Raw genomic sequence first — 21,387 nt, forward strand, 5'->3', positions numbered from 1 at the left:
TTGTTGCTTCTCCTGCGTTACCGGGCGGGAACGGTGACGCGGCAGTATTGGCGGCGCACGAGCAGCAGAAAGGGCGGGTAGTGGGCGGAGTTACCGGAGCCGGGGCAGGACGAGGGTCGGAGCGGCGGCAAGGATATGGCGGAGACCATTGTAAGTTCGGCTTGCGAGGGCGGTACGCTAAGGGGATGAGGCCAGGGAGGGAAGGAGAGGATCTCCCTCCTCTGTTCCCTTCGTCCGGGGGTACCTCCCTCCGGTCTTTTGTCATTGTGAGGAGGGGGGCGTCTAGACCGGCGCCGCGGTCACAGCTCCCCCTTGGCTCCCCTCTTCCCCAGCGCCTCCCCGGCTGGGTGCTGACAGCTCTGCTCTGGGCTTTCCTCTGGCGTGGGAAGCACAGCTCGTGGTGGGGTTTATTTTCCTGTCCCGTCTCCTTGCCAGGTTTGAGGAAGAGGAGGGAGATCGCGGCGACGTCTCTGAAGGGAGGCTTCGCTGGGGGGGAATCGGTCTAATGGGCCACCGACCCGGGGGAGCTGATCCAACTGAAGATAGGGCCCACGCCTTCAGCGAGGGTTAAAAGATCGGTTTCTCTTTTCAGTTAATCAGAGAGAACAACTCAGCACATCACAGCTCTGAGCCAGTTTTATAATATATTTTTCTCCCTCCAAAAGTAGTGGGACTTGGTAAGCTGGACCAGAAATGAACAGTTTTCAAAAGCAGAATTCCCCAAGTTTTCTGAAGGAAACTAAATACAAATCGATAGCATGGATATGTCTAGTAAGTTGGACTAAATCATGCTCTCTGTCTTTAGGGCAGGATATGCAGGGAGTCAGAAAATTAAAAGCTGTTGGTTTGGTACAAATGCACAATACATATAATAAGAGCCTATCTCTAAAGGTTCTTCTCTTGAAATATTGGGCTACAACTCCCATCATCCCAAGTTGGTATGGTCATAGCAGTTGTAGTCTAACACATCTAGAAGGCAACAAGAAGTTGGAAAGGCTGACAAACTTTCTATAACTCTACCTGAATAGTTTCCTTTCAGTCCCTAATTATTTTATATTTTGGCATCTAGGTTCCATATTAACATTACTTGCAGTACATTAAGATAGCCACATCCATAGGACGTATGGCTTCCTGCCCACAAGGCCCTAAGTCTTGTGTTAGTTTGTATGCCAGATACGGTTATATAAACCATATTTGTATCCCTGTGGGTCGCTTGTTTTTGGATTTAAACAGTAGGAAACTAGTCTTAGTAAATAAGGGAAGCTTTGGCCATGCTAGAAGTAATCTAGTACTTGCTTTCCATTAACAGCATTTAAGAAGTATCTACAATGTTTTTTCTTATCTGAATTGGTAGAGGTGAAAAATTCTTCCCTGCCCTTTATGGTCAGTTAGAAAGTTCAGCTAAGGCATACTGGAGAGTAGGCAGATCCTACTGCCGTTAAAAGCATTTTACACTTCCATCTTTCTCTTCTATAAAATTTTATTTTAATAAAGAAATAGATGGAAAAACAGAATGTTATGAATGGCAGGACCAACCCAAATTAAAATTATCTTTTGGCAGCTAGGTTTGTATAACATTGCATAAAATTGGGCAGCACAAATTTTAATACAGTTGTTAGTTTGCCTTGTTTTGTATTAATAAATTGTCAATATTTTATCTATGGAATTAGTATTGGCTATATTGTGTTGGGGTGTCATTGATAAAATTATATATAGCAAATTGCAGGCAACATCTTTCTTGAGCAATTTTGGTAGGTAACCTGTAGCCTTCCATCTCAGAAGCTAGACTATAATATGAATTCAGTTCCTTTTAAAGCCTGCTTTTGGTTGAGTTGAATCAGCAAGTTGATAAAGTGTTTACAGAATCTTTAGTTTACTTTTAAAATAGGGTGTCCTCATGGTGTTCTTTAGGCAGCTTATACCTCAATTCAGATTATATATGATTTCTTTATTGCCCAAGTTTATACTAAACTTTCAATTTTATTTATTACATTTTTAAACTGCCTGATAACCATGGTACTTTGGATAAATGCTATGACTATTACACTTTTCAGAGTAAAACTATGGGAGATTATACAGTTTTGAAATAAATGCTATTTGCTATTTTTCTCAAAATTTTGTCAGTGTTGTAAAATTCTAGTTTATGCATAACATTTGTCAAGTTTTTTGACTAGCAGTATCTATGCTTTGGGATATCTCCTGAGGCATGAGTTGGCAATTGTCTGTACGTCCACATCTGGATATTGTAGTCTTTCAGCTGTTCTTTAATTTTTTTAAATATATAACCAAACTTTTAAATGTTCCTATTTTTAAAAATAGTTTCCTCACTTGAGATACTCTTGAGATTCGTACACAACAGAAAGCACACACACCCACAAAAATATCTAGTTTTAAAGAGATTTTAAAAAGTGGACATTGTTCAAGGAGATAATTAATGGTTTGGCATGGTCTTAGGATTAGTCATTTAGCTGTGTCTCCAGGTGGAATCCTGGGTGGAATTATGGAATCAGCACTTTGAGGTAGAGGAGTTGAGCTGAACACAAGGGCATCTTTACCTTTTAAAGACAGAATTGCTTCACAATGATGCTGCAGTGTAGCCACATCTTGTTCATATTCAATCTGAAGTTATCTATGCTTACTGTGATAGGATTATCAAGGAAGCGACTATAGGAGTATAGGATTGCTTCCTTTCACTGTTGTAGTTTTCCAACACTTGTTTTCAAAAAAAATCTAACATTGAAACAGTGTTTCAAACATTTTATAGACAATTTGTATGTGTGAATTTCCACCATTGTTAATTCTTACATTGCAGTGAGGTTAGCACCAACTTATATGTAAAATCTGCCCTTAAATTTTATAATCGTTCAAGTATAGATTCGAACTCTGAGCAGAGGCATAGCAAGTGATACAGGATTGTGCACATTTATGCAGCTTGTCTATCTTTTTAAATTCCACAAGATGATACAGTATAGAGTTTAGTGCTAAATGTTGCACAAAAACAAGTTAGCCTCTTACCAGAGCTGAGCGTGATTTCATATGAATTGCTGTTTTTCTCAGTAAATAGCTACTATTCTGTTTCTGTCCCTGTGTATCCCACAGGATTGGTGTGACTTTTCATTTTAATGAAGATGGATGACAATTTTCCTTTAAAATGAAGCGTGCTAGCAATTAATGATGCAATGTGATGTAATTTTTTTACAGTCTGAAAAGCTTGTGAATTTTTCTTAGAGGCCTGAGTTTAATTTCTGCAGTTTGTAACTTAAAAACTCAAAATTCATTCTATATTTTTCTAATATTTTGTATTGTAAACTGAAAATGTGAAAATAGGTTGTACTTAGCTATTGATTTTATTCTTTCTACTGGCTACCTATTTTTGATAGAAACTATTTTTTATATTTTAAACACAAAATTATTGAAATGTTACATCTCTCATGTATTCTAGACTTCTATGTATGACATTTTTTGCCTTAATCATGAAAATTTGGTAGACTTAAGTTATTTTTGCTATCTAACTTTTTCCCAAATCTTTAAAATTCCTTACAGATAATCCGTGTCCAGTCACCAGAGGGAGTAAAACGTATTACTGCAACAAAACGAGAAACTGCTGCAACATTTCTGAAAAAGGTATTCTGTTTTGGCATATTCTTTGGGCTTTCGTAGGACAATAAGAGAAGTACATCTCATCTTGTTCATTGGTTGAACAAGCCAGACCATGGATCTACTGTTTAGAATATAGTTGGATTTACACAGAAACTTCTGGTGATGCAGAATTAACATCAAGGTTTGACATTTTTATTGAAGCTTTATCTGAATTCAAAGAGAGCAAGGAAATTCCAGAATCTATATTAAGACAATGCCTTTATTATGCCAAGTCAAGGTAACCAAATAATGTGAATCTCTCTCAATAACTTCATCAGATAAAATTGCAAAAGAAAAAGTTGGGGAGGGATCGCATTATGGAGTCTACATCTAATTACAATGTTAAATTGTAGTATGAATGTCTGCAGAGTATGGTGAAGTACAGATACGGTGTTAGGTTTCACTTTGGACTTGTCCTGACATGTTGCAATGCTATTTCTGTTAAAGGATTATTTTAAATGTTTGATGGGAAAAGATCTGATGTGATGAATTACAACATCTGGCACTCAGATGTTGCACAGCAAAAATGCTAGAGTCCATGTGTAGAGACCAGTAAGCTTAATACAGGTGAAGTGAGCAGAGTGAGAAACAATTATTGTAGTTCAGGATTGCCATGTTACTTGATACCTTTACCATTATATAATTATCATGCAAAAAAAACCATCTGCAGCCATAACCATATATAGTAGGAATAGGATTATATTACATTTTGCAGAATTTAATTCTTACTTCTGAGGGATGTACAGATAGACCTGTATATTATTATTATTGTAATTATTGGCTACTTATTTACTGAGAGCCAATGTAGTATAAGTGGTTAAGGTACTGGATTAGGAGCAGTGAGACTCTGGTTCTAATCCTCCCTTAGGCACAGAAGCCAGCTGGGTGACTATGGGCCAGTCACTCACTCACAGCTAAAAACAGGCTCTGTGATAAGGTGGCTGAAGAACAAACCCCTTGTCGCATCATCATTGATGGTTTCGCCATATGAAATCAGGAAGCACAATGGAAACAAGTGGGCTTTGCAACCAAACAGAATAAATACTAAAAGAAAAACATTGGTAGCTTATTTAAGAATGTAAGTAACCAATATAGTGTACCCCATAATTTTTTTTTAAAGAAGTAATTCTACTTTTAAGCACATAACTTTTAACCAGTAGTCTCAAAGTAATGCCCATGTTCACTTCTATAAAATAAATAGGTAAAGTCATGGTATAGTTATAACTTAAAACTGAAGTATAGCTGTAGTAGCAGGGCTCCTCCTCATTCTACAATAAACTTCAAAACCAATAGGAAAACCGTGAAGTTTCTTGCTGCCCTCTGAGAATTTGAAAATGGGTTCAGTGAGGAAGAGCCCATATTCTTTTCTTCTGGTGCAGAAAAGGCACTTCCCCTAGCCCATGGTGTTGGGACTTGAGCTCCACGTAATGTCCAAAGATTAAATCCCTCTTGTGTGTGGGCAGGGATTATGGGAAGCATAAATTTTGCTCATCTGGCCACGTTGGCTACTAGTTATTGAATCCTGCCAATAGAGGGAGTACCTTTTATGCAAGACAGCCAGATGAGTTTCTGCAAAGAACAAATTTCAGAAGTTTTTGTTTGTATCGATAGCCATATTTCAATTTAATGTCACTTATTTGGATGTCCAATTAATAATATCCTGTTAGCTCTAATGAGGTTTTATATGTATTTGGATATAAGATTATTTGTTTCATATATTGTGAGACAGTGAATATTCCTACTCATTCCTTTCTGTTTTAAGTTAGGGAGAGAAAATGTTGAAAGATTTCAGTTTTATTTGCCTCCCTTTTCTACCCATTTCAGCTGGTGATTTGCTTAATCTGGTTAAAGCAATGAGTTGTCCTCCACAATGGATTAAATATATTAAATATATTTATTATTAAATAAATCATTAACATAAGCACTCGGGCTTAGTTTCTAAAATCCATCCTTATAAAGCTTTAATTTAAATGTGAACAAATAATTCAAATGTAGATTCTTTCAGTAAATGTTTTTGATAAATTATTTTCTCACTTGTGTAATATTTACAGCCAGAATAAGATGCTTTGTATCTTGATTTCTATAAACAAATGAATTTATTTCTGTAGGTTGCAAAAGAATTTGGCTTCAGAAATAATGGATTTTCTGTGTACATCAATCGAAACAGGACCGGTGAGATCACATCCTCTCCCAATAAGTCCCTCAACTTACTGAAGATCAAGTAAGTATTCAATAAAATAGTGGGGCCACTGTTGGACTGAAGTTGATTCCAATTGTGTTTTGACAAGCCAAGGTAATATAGTATGATATCTGTATACAAATATCTGTTAAATGTTTGCTGAGTTCTATTTATTTTATGTATTTTTATGCTATCCAGCTTAAATGACTTCTGACATTTTATTATATTTGATTTTTTTATATATCAAATCAAATATCAGCAAACAACATGAAAATCAAAACTCATAATACGCAGCTGCCCAATCATCAAACAAGCAAACAACATCAGTCCCTACATGCCCCTTCAAACAAAATGGGTTTAATTCCTTTGCAGAAGACTTAGGGAAAGTACCAGGTGTACCTTCAAGGGCAAAGTGTTCCAGGGTGTGGAGGCCATAACAGAAAAGCATTTCCTTTAGGCCTGTGACCCTCTGCATTCTAATAAGGGTAGGTCCTTGAGATATCCCCCCCTCCTCCCATGAATACATGAACCAGACAAATTCTGCCTGGAGGAAATGGTTTCTAAGGTGCCCTGGAACAAAACCATATAGAGCTTTATAGATTAAAAACAGCATTTTTAATTTGTTTCAGAAACCTGTTAGTAACCCATGCTTCAATCAGGAAATAGTGTTACACTTTCATAATGGTTCTCACCCATTAGCATTCCGGCTGCTGGATCCTGTATCAACTTCTGAGCAATTGTCAAAGGCAGCCCCATTTAGGGCACATTACAGTAATCCAAACATGTCATAAAAGTATGAGTTACTCTCACCAGGGCTTCCAGGTCCAAGTAAGGTTGCAACTGGCACATCAACCCCTGCTGGGCAAAGCCTCCCAGTCATAGCATCCATCTGCTGTTCCAGCAAGAGCAATGAGTCGATGAATACCCACAAGCTGCAAACTTGTTTCTATAGGGAAGAACAACCCTATCCAAAGACTACAGTGGGGCCATCTTGGAACCAAAGTATTTCTCAACAACTGGCAATTCTGTATTGCTGGGATTTAGTTCAAGCTTGTTTCTAGCCACCCAGACCCTCACAACCTTTGGCTTCAGGTTAGAACTTCCATAGTATCTCTGGCTTGGTCTTGGGTAGTGATACACAATTGCTTTATTATCAATGTATTGATGGTATCTCATCCCAAACTGATGGATGACCTCTCCCATCAGCTAAATGTGATCCAACAACATATGTAGGCAGACCCACCCTTGGCAAATAGACATAGTAAGTAGAAAGTTACTAGAGATGTTAAAAAGCAATAGGAAAAGAACCAAGCCCTGTGGAAGCCCATACTGGGCTTGACTGCTCCTCCTCTTTCACTGTTGACTAGACCTGACCAGTAAATAGGAGCAGAGCCACTGCAAAACAATGCCTCCAATTCCTACCCCCTGTTGATAGTCCAGTAAAATACCATCATTGATGATATCAGAAGCCACTGAGAGGTCCAAAAAGATCAAAAGAGGCACACTCTAACTGCGTAAGTCCCAATGAAAGTCATCCACCAGAGCAACAGTGCTGCTTCTCTCCCATGTCTAAGACTGAATCTTGACTGAAGGCTTAACTCTGAAGCTGATGTATAATCTTTTCTATAGTGTTCTCCAAAAATGAGAATTTGAAGAGAGAGCAGTAGTTTTCCAACATGGCTGGATCAACAAATGGCTTCTTTAGGAGAAGACATACCACACTGGTGGTATCTCATCTTCCTTTAAAGAAACACCATTGAATCTTGTTGCTCATGCTTTCTCCTCTCAGCTTGAAGGAACCAGGAGGGAGATGGCTCCATTACACAGGTCCTGTTTATTTCTGTGGGTGCAGCTGAGACAGATTCAATTGATTTGCTATCTTACAAAAGTATGAAGTACCCTGACATGCTGTGGATGTTACTCGGGATTTCAGTGTTTATTTTACCACTAAGAGAGAATAACCCCATCTAAAACAGGTTGGACTCCAAAACAACGTTGCCATCTTCTTTTCAGGATAGTTGCATATGTGTTCTGCTTACCACAAATCAGCTTGGTTAGGTGGGTGAATTGCTTGTTACTTCTGAGGAAATTATCTATGATTTAAAGGAGTCTTTGAATTTTTCAAGGGCTGTATTGAAGAGAAGACAATTTTAAATTCAAATATGTTCTATAGGCACACACATGGCATCTGTTTGCTTTCCTCTTGGCTGATTCATTATATCTTTCAGAGTAAAGAAAGGTTGATCTTCATAATTGTTGCTTTTTTACTTTAGATTAAATACCTTATTCTGTTGTCATTTTTATAACTAGAGAGCAGTCTATTTATGCTTTCTTTTAGAATAATGTTGCTTTTCACAAAATGATGTACTGTGGTAGTAAAATGTATGTGCACACTCATTGTAGTGTCTACTTACTGTGTCTTTTCAGCAAGGGCATGTTTGTCTATGGATATATTGTTGGATCACATTTAGCTTCCTCATTTCTTCCACTATGATAGAAAAAAGGCTAGCACTAAGTCACATCTTTTCTATAGTCTGAAACTTCAGATGGCTTTCTTCAGGTCTTTATCATAAATACATGTGCTGCGTATTCCTTTATTGGAGACCTATGGAAGCCATCTGAGGTAAATACATCATGTGCCTATTTAAAACATTTGCATATTGTTGCTCGCTCACGTTTGACAGTACATTACTACATTTAAAATAACAGCTATTAAAATATGGCATAGCATATTTAGTTCCCAAATGCCAATTGAAACAAGGAGACAAAACCTTCTCACTTTTTTCTGTGAAGAGTAAAGGGAGGAGGCTGCTTCATTTCCCTTGAATGTATTTTTTATTTGGGGCAGGCAACTAATTGGTTTCTTTGTCAACCCTTGATGTTACTGTTACAAGAAGAAAAGCTAACCTTGGTAGAATAGGTTACTCATCAGCTCCCTTGTGAATCACCCTCAGTCTACTAGTGTTTGGCAGGTTGCCAATAATTGTAGGAAAAAAAGGAGACAGAAATCTGACACTGTTTAGAACTTATTCTTTCCTTGGCATCTGTTCTTATCTTGAATAGGCTAGGGAGGTGGTAGTCCCTTTACTACCATTATAAAAAATGGCTCTTCAGGAAATGATATCTCAGAAAAATGCAACTTCAAAAGAGCCAGCATTATTTGTCATGAGATAAAAGGAAATGATGTAAAAAATGGAAAGTTCTTAGACTGCAGTCCTGTGGGCATTTATCTCAAAATAACCTCAATTGGATACAGGGGAACTTACTTGCAAGTAAATAAGCATAAGATAGCTCTAGTTTAGTCTTAGTGTAATTTGGGTTTAGATCCAGATTTCCTTTGATCTGAATTCTGCTCACAGAACAATCAGCTGCAAGAATGGGGATGATGTTTACTGATTATGGCTGTAGCTTCCTGAAAAGCTCTTTCATAAGGTGGAGGAACCATCCAGAATAGTTTGGAAGATGGCACTGGCAGCTTGGAAGGGGAAAGGGGAGTTCAGAGAAGATTGTCTCCATTCTTCTATAGAATGCTTCTGCTTGATCTCACTCCTTTCTGTAAATGGAAAAGATGGTATAATGAAACCTGTAATCTGTACAATTGCCAATCCTATAAAGTACCCTCCTAAAATCCACCTTACTTGAAATTAAAAACTGAAATATTTTGATGTTGTTGAATGTAGTTATGAAATTGATCATTCTGTAACAATTGTTATATTTTTATCTTTTTTTTTTTTTTTTGTAGACATGGAGATATGCTGTTCCTCTTTCCCTCAAGCGCAGCTGGCTCTTCCTCTGAGAACATGGATACCTCAATTTCTCAAGGAATACGTCCACTAGGTGTTCCCCAGGTGGTAGAAGATGAAATTGATCAATACCTAATAAAACAGGATGGGAAAATTTATAGAAGCAGAGACCAGCAATTGTAAATATCATTGTGCTTTCTTATTTCACAACATTTCTCAGTTTGCTGTTTGTTTCCTGCTTTCCTTCTCTATTCCCCATTCCCAAAGGTAACTAAAGTAAACCCATGTCAGTTCACATTGAAGCACTTTTCTACAATTTGGTAATAACTTAGTTCTCTGAGATGGGTTGGAGTAGATGATACCTGGACATGCTACATGTTTCAAGGGTGCTTATGAAGAGCAGAACTCAAAAAGGGATTCTTTCTTTAGAAATCTAGAGAATTGATGTATTGATCTTCAGAACAGGCCATGGAAAAAAATGGTACTGGGTTTTCTAGGAAAGCAACCTCATACTTTGGGAGTCATTTTGATATAACTTTTGTCTTTGTCTTTGTTTAGTCCAAGTTATAAAAGTAGTAACTCACATCGCAGAAGTTAAATGGTTGGTAGTGAATAAATGGCCAGTAATCTAAATATTCCCTCTGAAATTCTTACAGAAAGCCTCAGACAGACTTATAATCCTAGTCCTTTAAAAAAAAAAACTACATTGTTCTAGTTGTTGTTCAGGAAAGAACACTGACAACCATTGAAAAGACCTGAAAAGTGTTAATTGTTATAAGCTTTACTTGGTCCCCAAGTCATTTATGGCTTTGTAGAATGAAGTGTATCTTGTAATATAATTTTAACCAGTTGTTAAAAGCATATAATGAAATAGGTTTTGTAGCTTACTGCTTAAGTAATCAATTTGTTTCCATCTAAAATCTTGAAGTGCCACAACTTGGCATACATCCTTATATCTATACTCTAGATGTAATAGTAGTAGGCATAAATAATTTCAGCAAAGTCTGGGTATCATATGGAGTAGCTCTTACTTTAGCCAAACTTAAAATTGTGCAAGAGAGCTGTAAGTACATAGTATAGCTTGATTTGTTTTTTATTGAATACAATTGCTTATTCAGAATTCCATTATCATTCTCAGTAAAAGTCCTGTATGTCTTGAATTTGATCACTGTGGTTGGACTAAATGGATTTCTAGTAACAATAGCAAAGAATGAGAAATAATTAGTCAACTACATGTACAAAAGCCCTTGATTTAACAGATGAATTATGTGGAAGGGGCTTCTGAAGTGGCAACTGAGTTTTTTTTTTGTAGGCCCCAATCATAGGAAGCATCTCTCACTGAGTCATCTACTGCAAAGCTCCTGGGTCTTGCTGATGTTGATATTAGATGGCTGATTAGTTTGAAGAAAGTAATTTTAATTGAATATTTAAAGCATGCTTTGAATTGTGCATCCCAAACACCAACAATTATAAAAGAGTTGAAATTGCCACTAATAGATACAGTGTTTTTATGCATCTGCAAAAGCAGTGTTGATAATTTACTGTATTAATGCTAAGTCTCTTATTCACATTATATTTCTACAGCCATTACCCTTAAGTAAAAATATTAATATTTTGGAGTCTAGGATAGTGACTGGATTTCCTGGTAGTCTTCATGCCCTCCTAATTATTGTAGTTTCAAATGTTTGTGCTTTTATAAATAAGCCAAGGAAAAATAATAACAGTGAATTACAGAAAGGCTGTGTGGGTACTTTGTTGTTAAGCCAGTAGGAGGGGTTATATCAAGAAGGTATAGACGTTATTGTAGGCAGTTTGCTTGGTTTTTATCTTCTAAATCTTTATGCCTGTTTTTGTATTCCTTTGAATGGAAACAGTTAGAACTTCAGAGATGGTGCATGCTTTAGTATTTCTCAGATATGTTGAGACTTAAGGTCAGAATTGCTCTTGATAACCATTTAGTTCCTAGCTGGAATCTTTAAAGAGACATGAAATATATTATTCTCATGGGGTATACAGAGAACATTGTAATACTTGGTGTCTGTCTGAGGAAATGGCATTGTGACCACCTGATGGCTACTTTTTTTTAGAGTAGACCTCTATTATTAGTAACTCTCATTAGAGTCTGACTTAAACTTTTAGAATATGTTATTTTTTTTAAGGTTAGATAGGTCTACGTTGCCCCTTTATGTAGCTTTCCATGTATCGGAATCATTGCTTCAGTGAAGATCAAAACCCAGAAACCTTTGAATAGTGAAGTATTGTTGGCAGTTGTGTGATTTTGAAAAAAGTGCTTATGAAAACATCATAGGCAAAAATCTCTTCTTTTGTTGAAAGTTATGCCTGACTCTCTCTCTCTCTATATATATATAAATAAAAGAAAGGAACACTAGGAACACACTAACTTTTATGAAGAAAATGTCAACAGCAGGAAAAGAAAGTAATTCTGAAAGACCTGTTAAAATGGATGTTGAATAAATAAAAGATTTTTAAAATACTGAGTAATAGTGTATTACTAGTCCTCATGCATTCTTTATCCTTAAACAGTTGGAAATGGAAGATGCTGCTCTGGACCTTTTCTGCAACAGTGTAACCAACCTGTCTATATATTCCATTATTAAAAAATAGCATTGTATCTTATTGGTGCCCTCCATAACGAGATTTCTAAAATTAGGGACATTTTAGGTGTAGTTGGCAATTAGCATAGTAATTCTTAGCTGATGTATGCTTAATCAACAGATATGTTAATCTCTGATCAGTACAGGTAGTCCTTCCTTAACTGTTTGTATGTAACTGAAGTTACAACAGTGCTGAATGAATGGTATTTATGATTGGTCCTCGAAGTTATGGCCATTGCAATGCCCCCCACGGTCACATGATCAAAATTCAGCTGCTTGGCAGCCTGCCTGGATTTACGAACACAGGGTGTGCTTCAACTCCACCCACTTGCCTATCACCCCAGTCTCTGTCTTTCTGGCTACCCTGCACTCTTCTGCACCTGCTGCCCCCAGCTGACTTTTGCCATCTTCCTCCTCCTGCTGCTGACAAGGTACACCTGGCATAGCCCTTTGCGAGGCAGCTGCTGGCCACGTGATGCCTTCCTAAGGACCTTGTCAGCAGTGGGAAGAAGCAGCAGCAGCAGCAGCAGAAGATAGTGAAGGTCAGCTGGGGGGCAGCAGGGGTGCAGAATGGTGGGTGTTGCAGGGAAGGTGGAGTGCAGGGTGGCCAAAAGGGCAGAGATGTGGGGGAGATAGGCAGGTGGGGGGAGTTGAAGTGGAGGCAAGCATGGCAGAGCAGGAGAAGTGTGAAGTCCTCACAACCATGTGGTCTTGGCCTAACGACTGCAACCTGGTCTACTGGAATTGCTGTCACTAAGTGGTGCAGTCACATGTTGTTTCACCTAATGACTGTTTTGCTTAGCAGTGGAAATTCCAGTCCAATTAGGGGCATTAAGCAAGGACTACCTGTATTCATTTCTTTAGAATACTTACTTGCTCATGATGTGATGACAACTTATTTGCACAGTTAATCAGACTGATACTAAAAGTATTAATCTATAAAACTTTACAAAGTAGAGTGCTTTTCTGTTTTTACCAGTCAATTTAGCTGCTAATGTTCTCTTCACACAGATGTCGACATGGTCCACTGGGTAAATGTGTGCACTGTGTACCTTTAGAGGTAAGCAGATAAACAAAAGCTCTTATAGTAATACTTTACAAGCTAAAAGTTTTCTTGATATATACAGTTGCTTTAATGGCATCAATAGAGAGGATGTTGTTGAAACTTTAATGTATCCTAGCTATGCTGATAATGCTTAAAGAGGCAAAATTGGATCCTTAGATATAACTGTCAGGTCAAAACCTGAATTTACCTGGTTTTTGACATCTGGTTTTCTGCAATAGTGGTTTTAACAGGATATACTAGTAAAGTTTCAGTGAAGCATAAGCAGTTGGTACCTTCCACTTATATTGTGGGTTCTTTCCTTTTTTAGAGCTATAACTGAAAGCTACTTATTGGGTATGCTTATATCCTGCACTGTTTTTATTAATACTTACGTAGTAAAAACCTTTTAGTCGTTTTTAGTTGTGTACAGATTCTTCAGTCAGCTAGGTAACCTCTGCTAGAATTCTTTAGCTATGCTTTTAGCTCTGCAAGCTAAAACACAAGAATATTACATCCATAAGGCAGGTTGGGTTTCTGAAGCTACTTTGTACAAGGCTAAAACATCGTAACGTGAGGGAGGTAGAAGAAAGGGCCTCACTATTACTGTCAGAGTAGTAACTGCTGTGGAAAAAGAGTGCAATGCTCTCTAATTGTTTCCATATTGAATGCCAGCAGAGACTTCAGACTAAAATATCCATTTGTACAGTGATCAATGTATTATCAAGCAGGTGTCTGACCTGGTTTTCCTTTGTGTATGTGGGTTCTTGGCAGCCTTTTGATGAGGATTATTTAAACCATCTGGAACCTCCTGTGAAGCATATGTCATTCCATGCCTACATCAGGAAACTGACTGGAGGTGCAGACAAGTAAGAAACTTGTATACGTATTCTGCAGAGGAATCTCATTATAGATGATAAAATCTGAAAAATTAGAAAACTATAGGGCAAAAGCAAATTGGTTTCAAACAGTAACAAAGTAATTACTTTTAAACCAGTTTAGCATATTGGGGTGAGATGAATTTTAATTTTTTCCCCTTGGTTGTTGAGCTTAAACTGACCCTATACATTGGTTCATTGAAGACATTTTTAAAGGGGATAACAAAACTATAGTTTAGTCATATTACCAGCAGAGTGCAGAATCAAAAAGCTGTCCTTCAACATAGCCTAGAAGCACAATCTTTCCATTCATCCATTTATGCACATTTCTTTTTATAGTGGTTTCTCATAAAAAGTATTCCATGCATAAGTAGCAAATGTTAAACATCTTTATTTTTATAATGCTGTGAATCTGCAACTGATGTTTCTCGTGTTTACAGTTTTTATGTTGCTCATGCTGTGTTAGCAATTATTTGTGTATTTGATATGTTTGCTAACATTAATGTTAAATGAGAGAAGAGGCAGGTTGGTTTCTGTATTGAATTGCTGTTTTTTTCCCCTAGTTTACAATGAAGGTTGGGAAATTACACGCAGACAGCATATAGATGTAGAGCCTGATGGGATATTCTGACAGGATGTCTACTCTATGTTGGTTGGGTATTTTTTAAAAATGCCAAGAAATTCAGCATGTTTCTTCTTTCCATTTAGAGGGAAATTTGTTGCTCTTGAAAACATTAGTTGCAAGATTAAATCTGGATGTGAGGGACATCCACCATGGCCAGAAGGAATCTGTACCAAGTGCCAGCCAAGTGCCATCACACTCAATAGGCAGGTAAGATCAGTATTATCCATAATGAAAGCCTGCTTTTCAAAGCAGCAGAGAGATATCTTGCCTCTGATGTTTGTTTTGGGAAGGAATAGCCAGGAGGATTTGGGGAATGTTTTGACAGCTGCTTGGGGACCAACTGTTAGTACTCATACAGGGAGAGGAAACAATATATTTGTCTGATAGTTTCCTTATAAACTGGAGGAAATCTGCTGTATATATGAGCAGATATTACAGCAATTTTAAATGAAGTGAAAGACTACCACCTCAAATTTTAATAACATAATAGCAGTATATTCTTCTGCAGATATAGCTGTAGAAGGGATAGTGTAAAAACGTTAGGATGGCTACTTTGACCTCTCCAAACTCTAGGGGTAAATACAGAGAGCAAAAACGGTATTCTGCTTGTTGATAGCGCTGAAGAAAATGCATTAAACTGGGCCACCATAATGCCTATCATTGTTTTACTGCAATACTGGATAAGTAAAAGGCAGGGTTGAGTTTTCTGTAGGTCCTTGTTTAATAACTCATGTAGCATTTTCAGGACCCAATAACAATAATAGAACACCCTATAACTTTGAAGCTCTGCAATGTCCCAGGAAGATTTAAATTTATGAGCTAGAATTAGCGAGGCCAGACCTATTAGAGCAAAGATATGTTTCAACCAAAAGTTACTGAAAAGATGCCAAACCCATTTCTGCACTGAAACAGACCAGATCTGTAAAGGTATTGCCTCATTATGGATACATTTGGGGACTGCAAAGATAAAGCCTCAGCTGTTTGTCTTTGTTTACTCATGCTTATTTTACAGAAGGAGCCAATTCAGAGTGACCAGACAGGTTGAAGTTGTACAGTGCTTTTTCATGATTAATATAGAATTTTAAAGAATTATTGTTTAAAATAATATCTAAATGTAGTCTTTATATCTGAATGCAAGTAGGCTGTAGCCATTTGTATTGTTTAGGTAAATGGGTCAACTTTAAACCAAGATTTGTTTTCTTCAACATTATTAATACTGAACAAAGTTCCAGGCTTGGACATAAGGAAGCAAAGCTTTCAATCTTTTCCAGTCTATACAATCTGAGGAGTTTTCCTATAATATTATCTAGGGTTCACATTTAATTTCAAATAGTTCACTCTTTTGGAGTGTGAGCTTAATGGTTGGAAAGGTTAATTCTGAAAAGGTGCAGAAATAGGAAGAAAGAAAGTTTCCTGAATGATTTAATTATTTGTTTATTAAAGAATAATTGGAGGCTCTGGCATATTGCAAATGCCAGCCTTCAACAAATTTTTTATTTCCTTGGAGTGCTTTTAAATCCAACAGTGGCATGGAAGATATTCTTAGGAAATTTTAAAAAGTGTGGGGCAGTTGCAGGCCCATGTTTGAATTGTACTAAGCTATCAATATCAACAAAAAAGAAAACCTGTAAGCTGGGATCATCCCACAAGTGCTAAATTACTAGGGAGTGGCTAAGACTGTGACAGAAAGGAGAACAGAATGACACATGCACGGTTTTTTGTTAATTGTCATTTCAAAGTGTCCAATTTGGATTGGGATCCCATAGAGAAAGTTAGAGTTGAATGATTGGAAATTTACCCCGGTCCTGGTATAAATTAGGGAGGCATTCCGGCAATTTACTATGCAAGAAGTCCTATTGAAACCATGCTATTCAAAAGTTGTGTGCTTACTCCAGTTGAACATGGATTGCTGCAGGACAAAAGGTTGTTACAGCGTCTTCTTGTTCTTGTCGGGGCTGAAATAGGTCTCTTTGTGTCAAATGTTGTGTCACAACAGTAAATTTTGCAAGTGCTACAGACATACAGTCAGGTCCAGAAATATTGGGACATCGACACAATTCTAACATCTTTGGCTCTATACACCACCACAATGGATTTGGAATGAAACAAACACAATGTGCTTTAACTGCAGACTGTCAGCTTTAATTTGAGGGTATGTACATCCAACTCAGGTGAACGGTGTAGGAATTACAACAGTTTGCATATGTGCCTCCCACTTGTTAAGGGACCAAAAGTAATGGGACAATTGGCTTCTCAGCTGTTCCATGGCCAGGTGTGTGATATCCCCTCAGTACCCCAATTACAATGTGCAGATAAAAGGCCCAGAGTTCATTTCAAGTGTGCTATTTGCATTTGGAATCTGTTGCTGTCAACTCTCAAGATGAGATCCAAAGAGCTGTCACTATCAGTGAAGCAAGCCATCATTAGGCTGAAGAAACAAAACAAACCCATCAGAGAGACAGCAAGAACATTAGGCGTGGCCAAAACAACTGTTTGGAACATTCTCAAAAAGAAGGAACGCACCGGTGAGCTCAGCAACACCAAAAGACCCGGGAGACAACAGAAAACAACTGTGGTGGATGACCGAAGAATCCTTTTCCTGGTGAAGAAAACACCCTACACAACAGTTGGCCAGATCAAGAACACTCTCCAGGAGGTAGGTGTATGTGTGTCAAAGTCAACAATCAAAAGAAGACTTCACCAGAGTGAATACAGAGGGTTCACCACAAGATGTAAACCATTGGTGAGCCTCAAAAACAGGAAGGCCAGATTAGAGTTTGCCAAACGACATCTAAAAAAGCCTTCACAGTTCTGGAATAACATCCTATGGACAGATGAGACCAAGATCAACTTGTACCAGAGTGATGGGAAGAGAAGAGTATGGAGAAGGAAAGGAACTGCTCATGATCCTAAGCATACCACCTCATCAGTGAAGCATGGTGGTGGTAGTGTCATGGCGTGGGCATGTATGGCTGCCAATGGAACTGGTTCTCTTGAATTTATTGATGATGTGACTGCTGACAAAAGCAGCAGGATGAATTCTGCAGTGTTTCGGGCAATATCATCTGCTCACTTTCAGCCAAATGCTGCAGAACTCATTGGACATCGCTTCACAGTACAGATGGACAGTGACCCAAAGCATACTGCAAAAGCAACCAAAGAGTTTTTGAAGGGACAGAAGTGGAATGTTATGCAATGGCCAAGTCAATCACCTGACCTGAATCCCATTGAGCATGCATTTAACTTGCTGAAGACAAAACTGAAGGGAAAATGCCCCAAGAACAAGCAGGAACTGAAGACAGTTGCAGTAGAGGCCTGGCAGAGCATCACCAGGGATGAAACCCAGCGTCTGGTGATGTCTATGCGTTCCAGACTTCAGGCTGTGATTGACTGCAACGGATTTACAACCAAGTATTAAAAAGGGAACGTTTGATTTATGATTATTATTCTGTCCCATTACTTTTGGTCCCTTAACAAGTGGGAGGCACATATGCAAACTGTTGTAATTCCTACACCGTTCACCTGAGTTGGATGTACATACCCTCAAATTAAAGCTGACAGTCTGCAGTTAAAGCACATTGTGTTTGTTTCATTCCAAATCCATTGTGGTGGTGTATAGAGCCAAAGATGTTAGAATTGTGTCGATGTCCCAATATTTCTGGACCTGACTGTATAGCGTCATTTTGCTCTGTTGTATAAAGCATTTTGGCTTACTATAACTCCAAATGAAGCTAGCTGAGTTAGAAGACAGCAGGCTAATATCCATAGTTTTGTGTCTATATTGAACTTTACTGATTCTAATAAGGGGCAATGTTTAATCATGGTTTTATGTTTTTTTTCAAATGGCAGAAATATAGACATGTGGATAATATCATGTTTGAGAACCATACCATTGCAGATCGTTTCTTGGACTTCTGGAGAAAAACAGGAAATCAACATTTTGGATATCTATATGGAAGATACACAGAACATAAAGACATTCCTCTGGGTATTCGAGCTGAAGTTTCTGCCATCTATGAACCTCCACAGGTAACAAATCCTTACTCTAAAATCCTCTGACCTGCTCCATTTAGAAGAATGCTTGGGAAACAGAAAATTTCTCTTCGTACTTTCTGATATTGAAATACAAAAATTCATTGTTTTTTTGGGGAGCAAAATTTGCTATGAACTGTCTTACTTTCTCAAGAAACAAACTTGATTTCAGTCTGAACATGTGCACATTTATGTGAAATTAAACTTACCAGTGTGTTTTATACTAACCATAAGTTGGTAGCCCTTGCTCTTATTGTCCTATTTTGTTTAACTTACATTTTGTAAATAATTGCTTCCCTACAACTTGCAAAAACATCTCTGCATGCTGGCCTTCTGCTTCAGCTGAAAATATGCCCACACAGCTTTATATGGTTGAGGGTGGGGGAGGCGCACAGCAATGCAGGTTACCAAGTATGTACTGATCTGTAATGGATAAGGATTTGCACTGAAAGTGAGGAAGTTTTTAGTCTAAATCCACGCTGAGCTGAAAACCTGAAGGATGGGCTAAGAAAATTAGGTACATCGGACTGAATCAGTGGTTTGATGGGAATATTTCCCTGCCTTATAGGTTTGTTAGAAAGATTACTTGGCACATGTTTATGAAATACTGGGGGTAGTTGACAGACTTTCTAAATGTTAAATACAAATACAAAGCATATTTCTTTTTATAAATCAGTATTTGTCAGTGATGCTGGCAAGTCAGCCAGTCCCAGTTGTTGGGCAAGTCATACACCAATGACAGGGGTTGAGTTGCTACTTTGAGGATCTCTCCATTTGATCGACGACGTTTCTACTGGGTTGTCGATAAAGCATTTTGGCTGCAATCCCAGCCAAAGTGTTGCCTGAGCATGCACATACATCCTCCGATGACACGGGGAAGCCCTTAAAACAGCTTCAGTAAGGATACAGCACCTTGGCATTTTGAGGAGAAGGGTCAGGTGCTTTGTAAAGTGCCCCTCTCAATGGTTTGAACAGCCCTATAAATTGATAAGCTTAGGGTACATTGGATTTTTTAAAGCTGCAAGTTCACATTAAGTCACCAGGTGGCACTGTTCACTGAGTACTGAAAGGTGATTGAGCGGAAGTAAAAGGACAGTTACAACTTTAGTCTTCGTACTAACTGTTGCATTTTAAAAAAGAAAAGTTAATGCAGACCTCTCGTCTAACTAGATTTCCACATTTTAATCATGATCTGGAAACCAAACCAATGATTTCCCATTGCCATCAGTTATAATTCTTGAATACGGGAACTTACGCAGAAACTCAAAGGGAATTTGCTGATAGGCATAAGAGGTATGCAAAAGTCCAGTAACAAGGGAGCTAAGCTGTATTTCTCTTTCTTTATATAAACTAGGTAAGTGAAAGGAAATGTGGCTTCTCTGCCATATGTTGGATTTCAGAACAAGTCAGTAGCCCTGTGTAAGGGCTGCTACTTCCTGAAAGACCAAATAGAACTGGAAAGAAAATGTGCCTCCCTTTATCTCCTCCACTGGAGGTGCCTTTTGAGAATAGAAGTGTTTTCCTTTCCTGTTGTTTTGTTTTGTTTTGTTGCAGGAGATAGTACAGTGTCACTGCAGCCATTTCTTGTATTCTCCAACTCATAAAATGGAAATCAGCTTCCATGTCCTCCTCATCCTGGGGCTTCACAGAACTAGGCTTTGCAGTGTGTCATTGCTGCAGCCTCCTATGCACATATCTAACAGGAAATCTGGGGGCTTCTTTCCTCTAAGAAATAAAAGTGTGGTTTTTACAAAAAAGCAGCAGTAAGATCCAAGAAAGTGGGCTTTTCTTTGAGAAGAAACTAAGGAATGCTTACCAGTTTTCATAAAGAAAGAGAAATGTAACTTAGCTCCCTTTTTATGGACTTTTGCATATATTTTATGCATATCAACAAATTCTCTTTGAGTTTCTACCTATGTTACAGAATTCAAGAAGAATTATAAAAGATGTTTACTGTTAGTAAGGAACTAAGTAGATTTTTTTTTGCAACCGTTGGTTCAACAATCTGTTGTAATTCAGATGGATGTACTATGTCAAACTTAGCTGAATGTATTTAGCAGCCACTGAGGTACATGCAATTCCAGCTTTTTTAAGAGATGCTAAATAGAAACCCAACAAATTCAATTTTATAAGGTATTAAAATGTGAAATGAAAATTAGGATCAGTTGTACATTTGATCAGTGGAAGAAATAGTTGGAATATCCAGTTTTGGAGAATCAGTGGGTCCATGTGTAAGAAACATGAAACACATTTCCTATCACTTAATAATGAAATTAGCTCATCAGAAAATATTATTCTGGATCTATTGGACCCCTCAGAGAATGTTAATGGACACTTGATTTCTTATTTATTTATTATTAAATGTATATGCCACCCATCTCCCCCAAAGGGTGACTCTGGGTGGCTCACAATTAAAATCAAACATCAAAAACAGGAAAAAAATATATAAGTATCCACATTAAATTAGTTTAAAAATATCATATTAGATAAAAAGACTACATATATAAGTTGGTGTTATAGGAAGTTTGAAAGTTCTTCAACTCCCATAATTTGGCCTGTTCTGTTAAAGGTTTGTTTTGGTTTCAAAACAGTGCATAGGTTAATATAATTTGAGAGGAAATATTACGATTCAGG

At 37.7% G+C, this 21,387-nt stretch overlaps 1 protein-coding gene across 1 annotated transcript in view; it reads left to right on the plus strand.

Moving 5' to 3' along the window:
* The first annotated feature begins 19 nt into the window (after positions 1-19).
* NPLOC4 (NPL4 homolog, ubiquitin recognition factor) overlaps positions 20-21,387 on the plus strand; it is a 58,313-nt gene continuing 36,945 nt past the window's right edge. Inside the window, exons 1-8 of the mRNA XM_007419849.3 lie at positions 20-150; positions 3,544-3,624; positions 5,748-5,860; positions 9,561-9,740; positions 13,188-13,236; positions 13,993-14,087; positions 14,805-14,928; positions 18,571-18,750. Of these exons, the coding sequence (XP_007419911.1) occupies positions 136-150; positions 3,544-3,624; positions 5,748-5,860; positions 9,561-9,740; positions 13,188-13,236; positions 13,993-14,087; positions 14,805-14,928; positions 18,571-18,750 (837 nt within the window). The 5' untranslated portion in view covers positions 20-135. The remainder of the gene's footprint in view (positions 151-3,543; positions 3,625-5,747; positions 5,861-9,560; positions 9,741-13,187; positions 13,237-13,992; positions 14,088-14,804; positions 14,929-18,570; positions 18,751-21,387) is intronic.

Source organism: Python bivittatus, unplaced genomic scaffold, assembly GCF_059951505.1.
Source record: "Python bivittatus isolate LINGU-HERP-01145 unplaced genomic scaffold, Pbiv_v1 ctg000220_np1212, whole genome shotgun sequence".
Taxonomy (NCBI): domain Eukaryota; kingdom Metazoa; phylum Chordata; class Lepidosauria; order Squamata; family Pythonidae; genus Python; species Python bivittatus.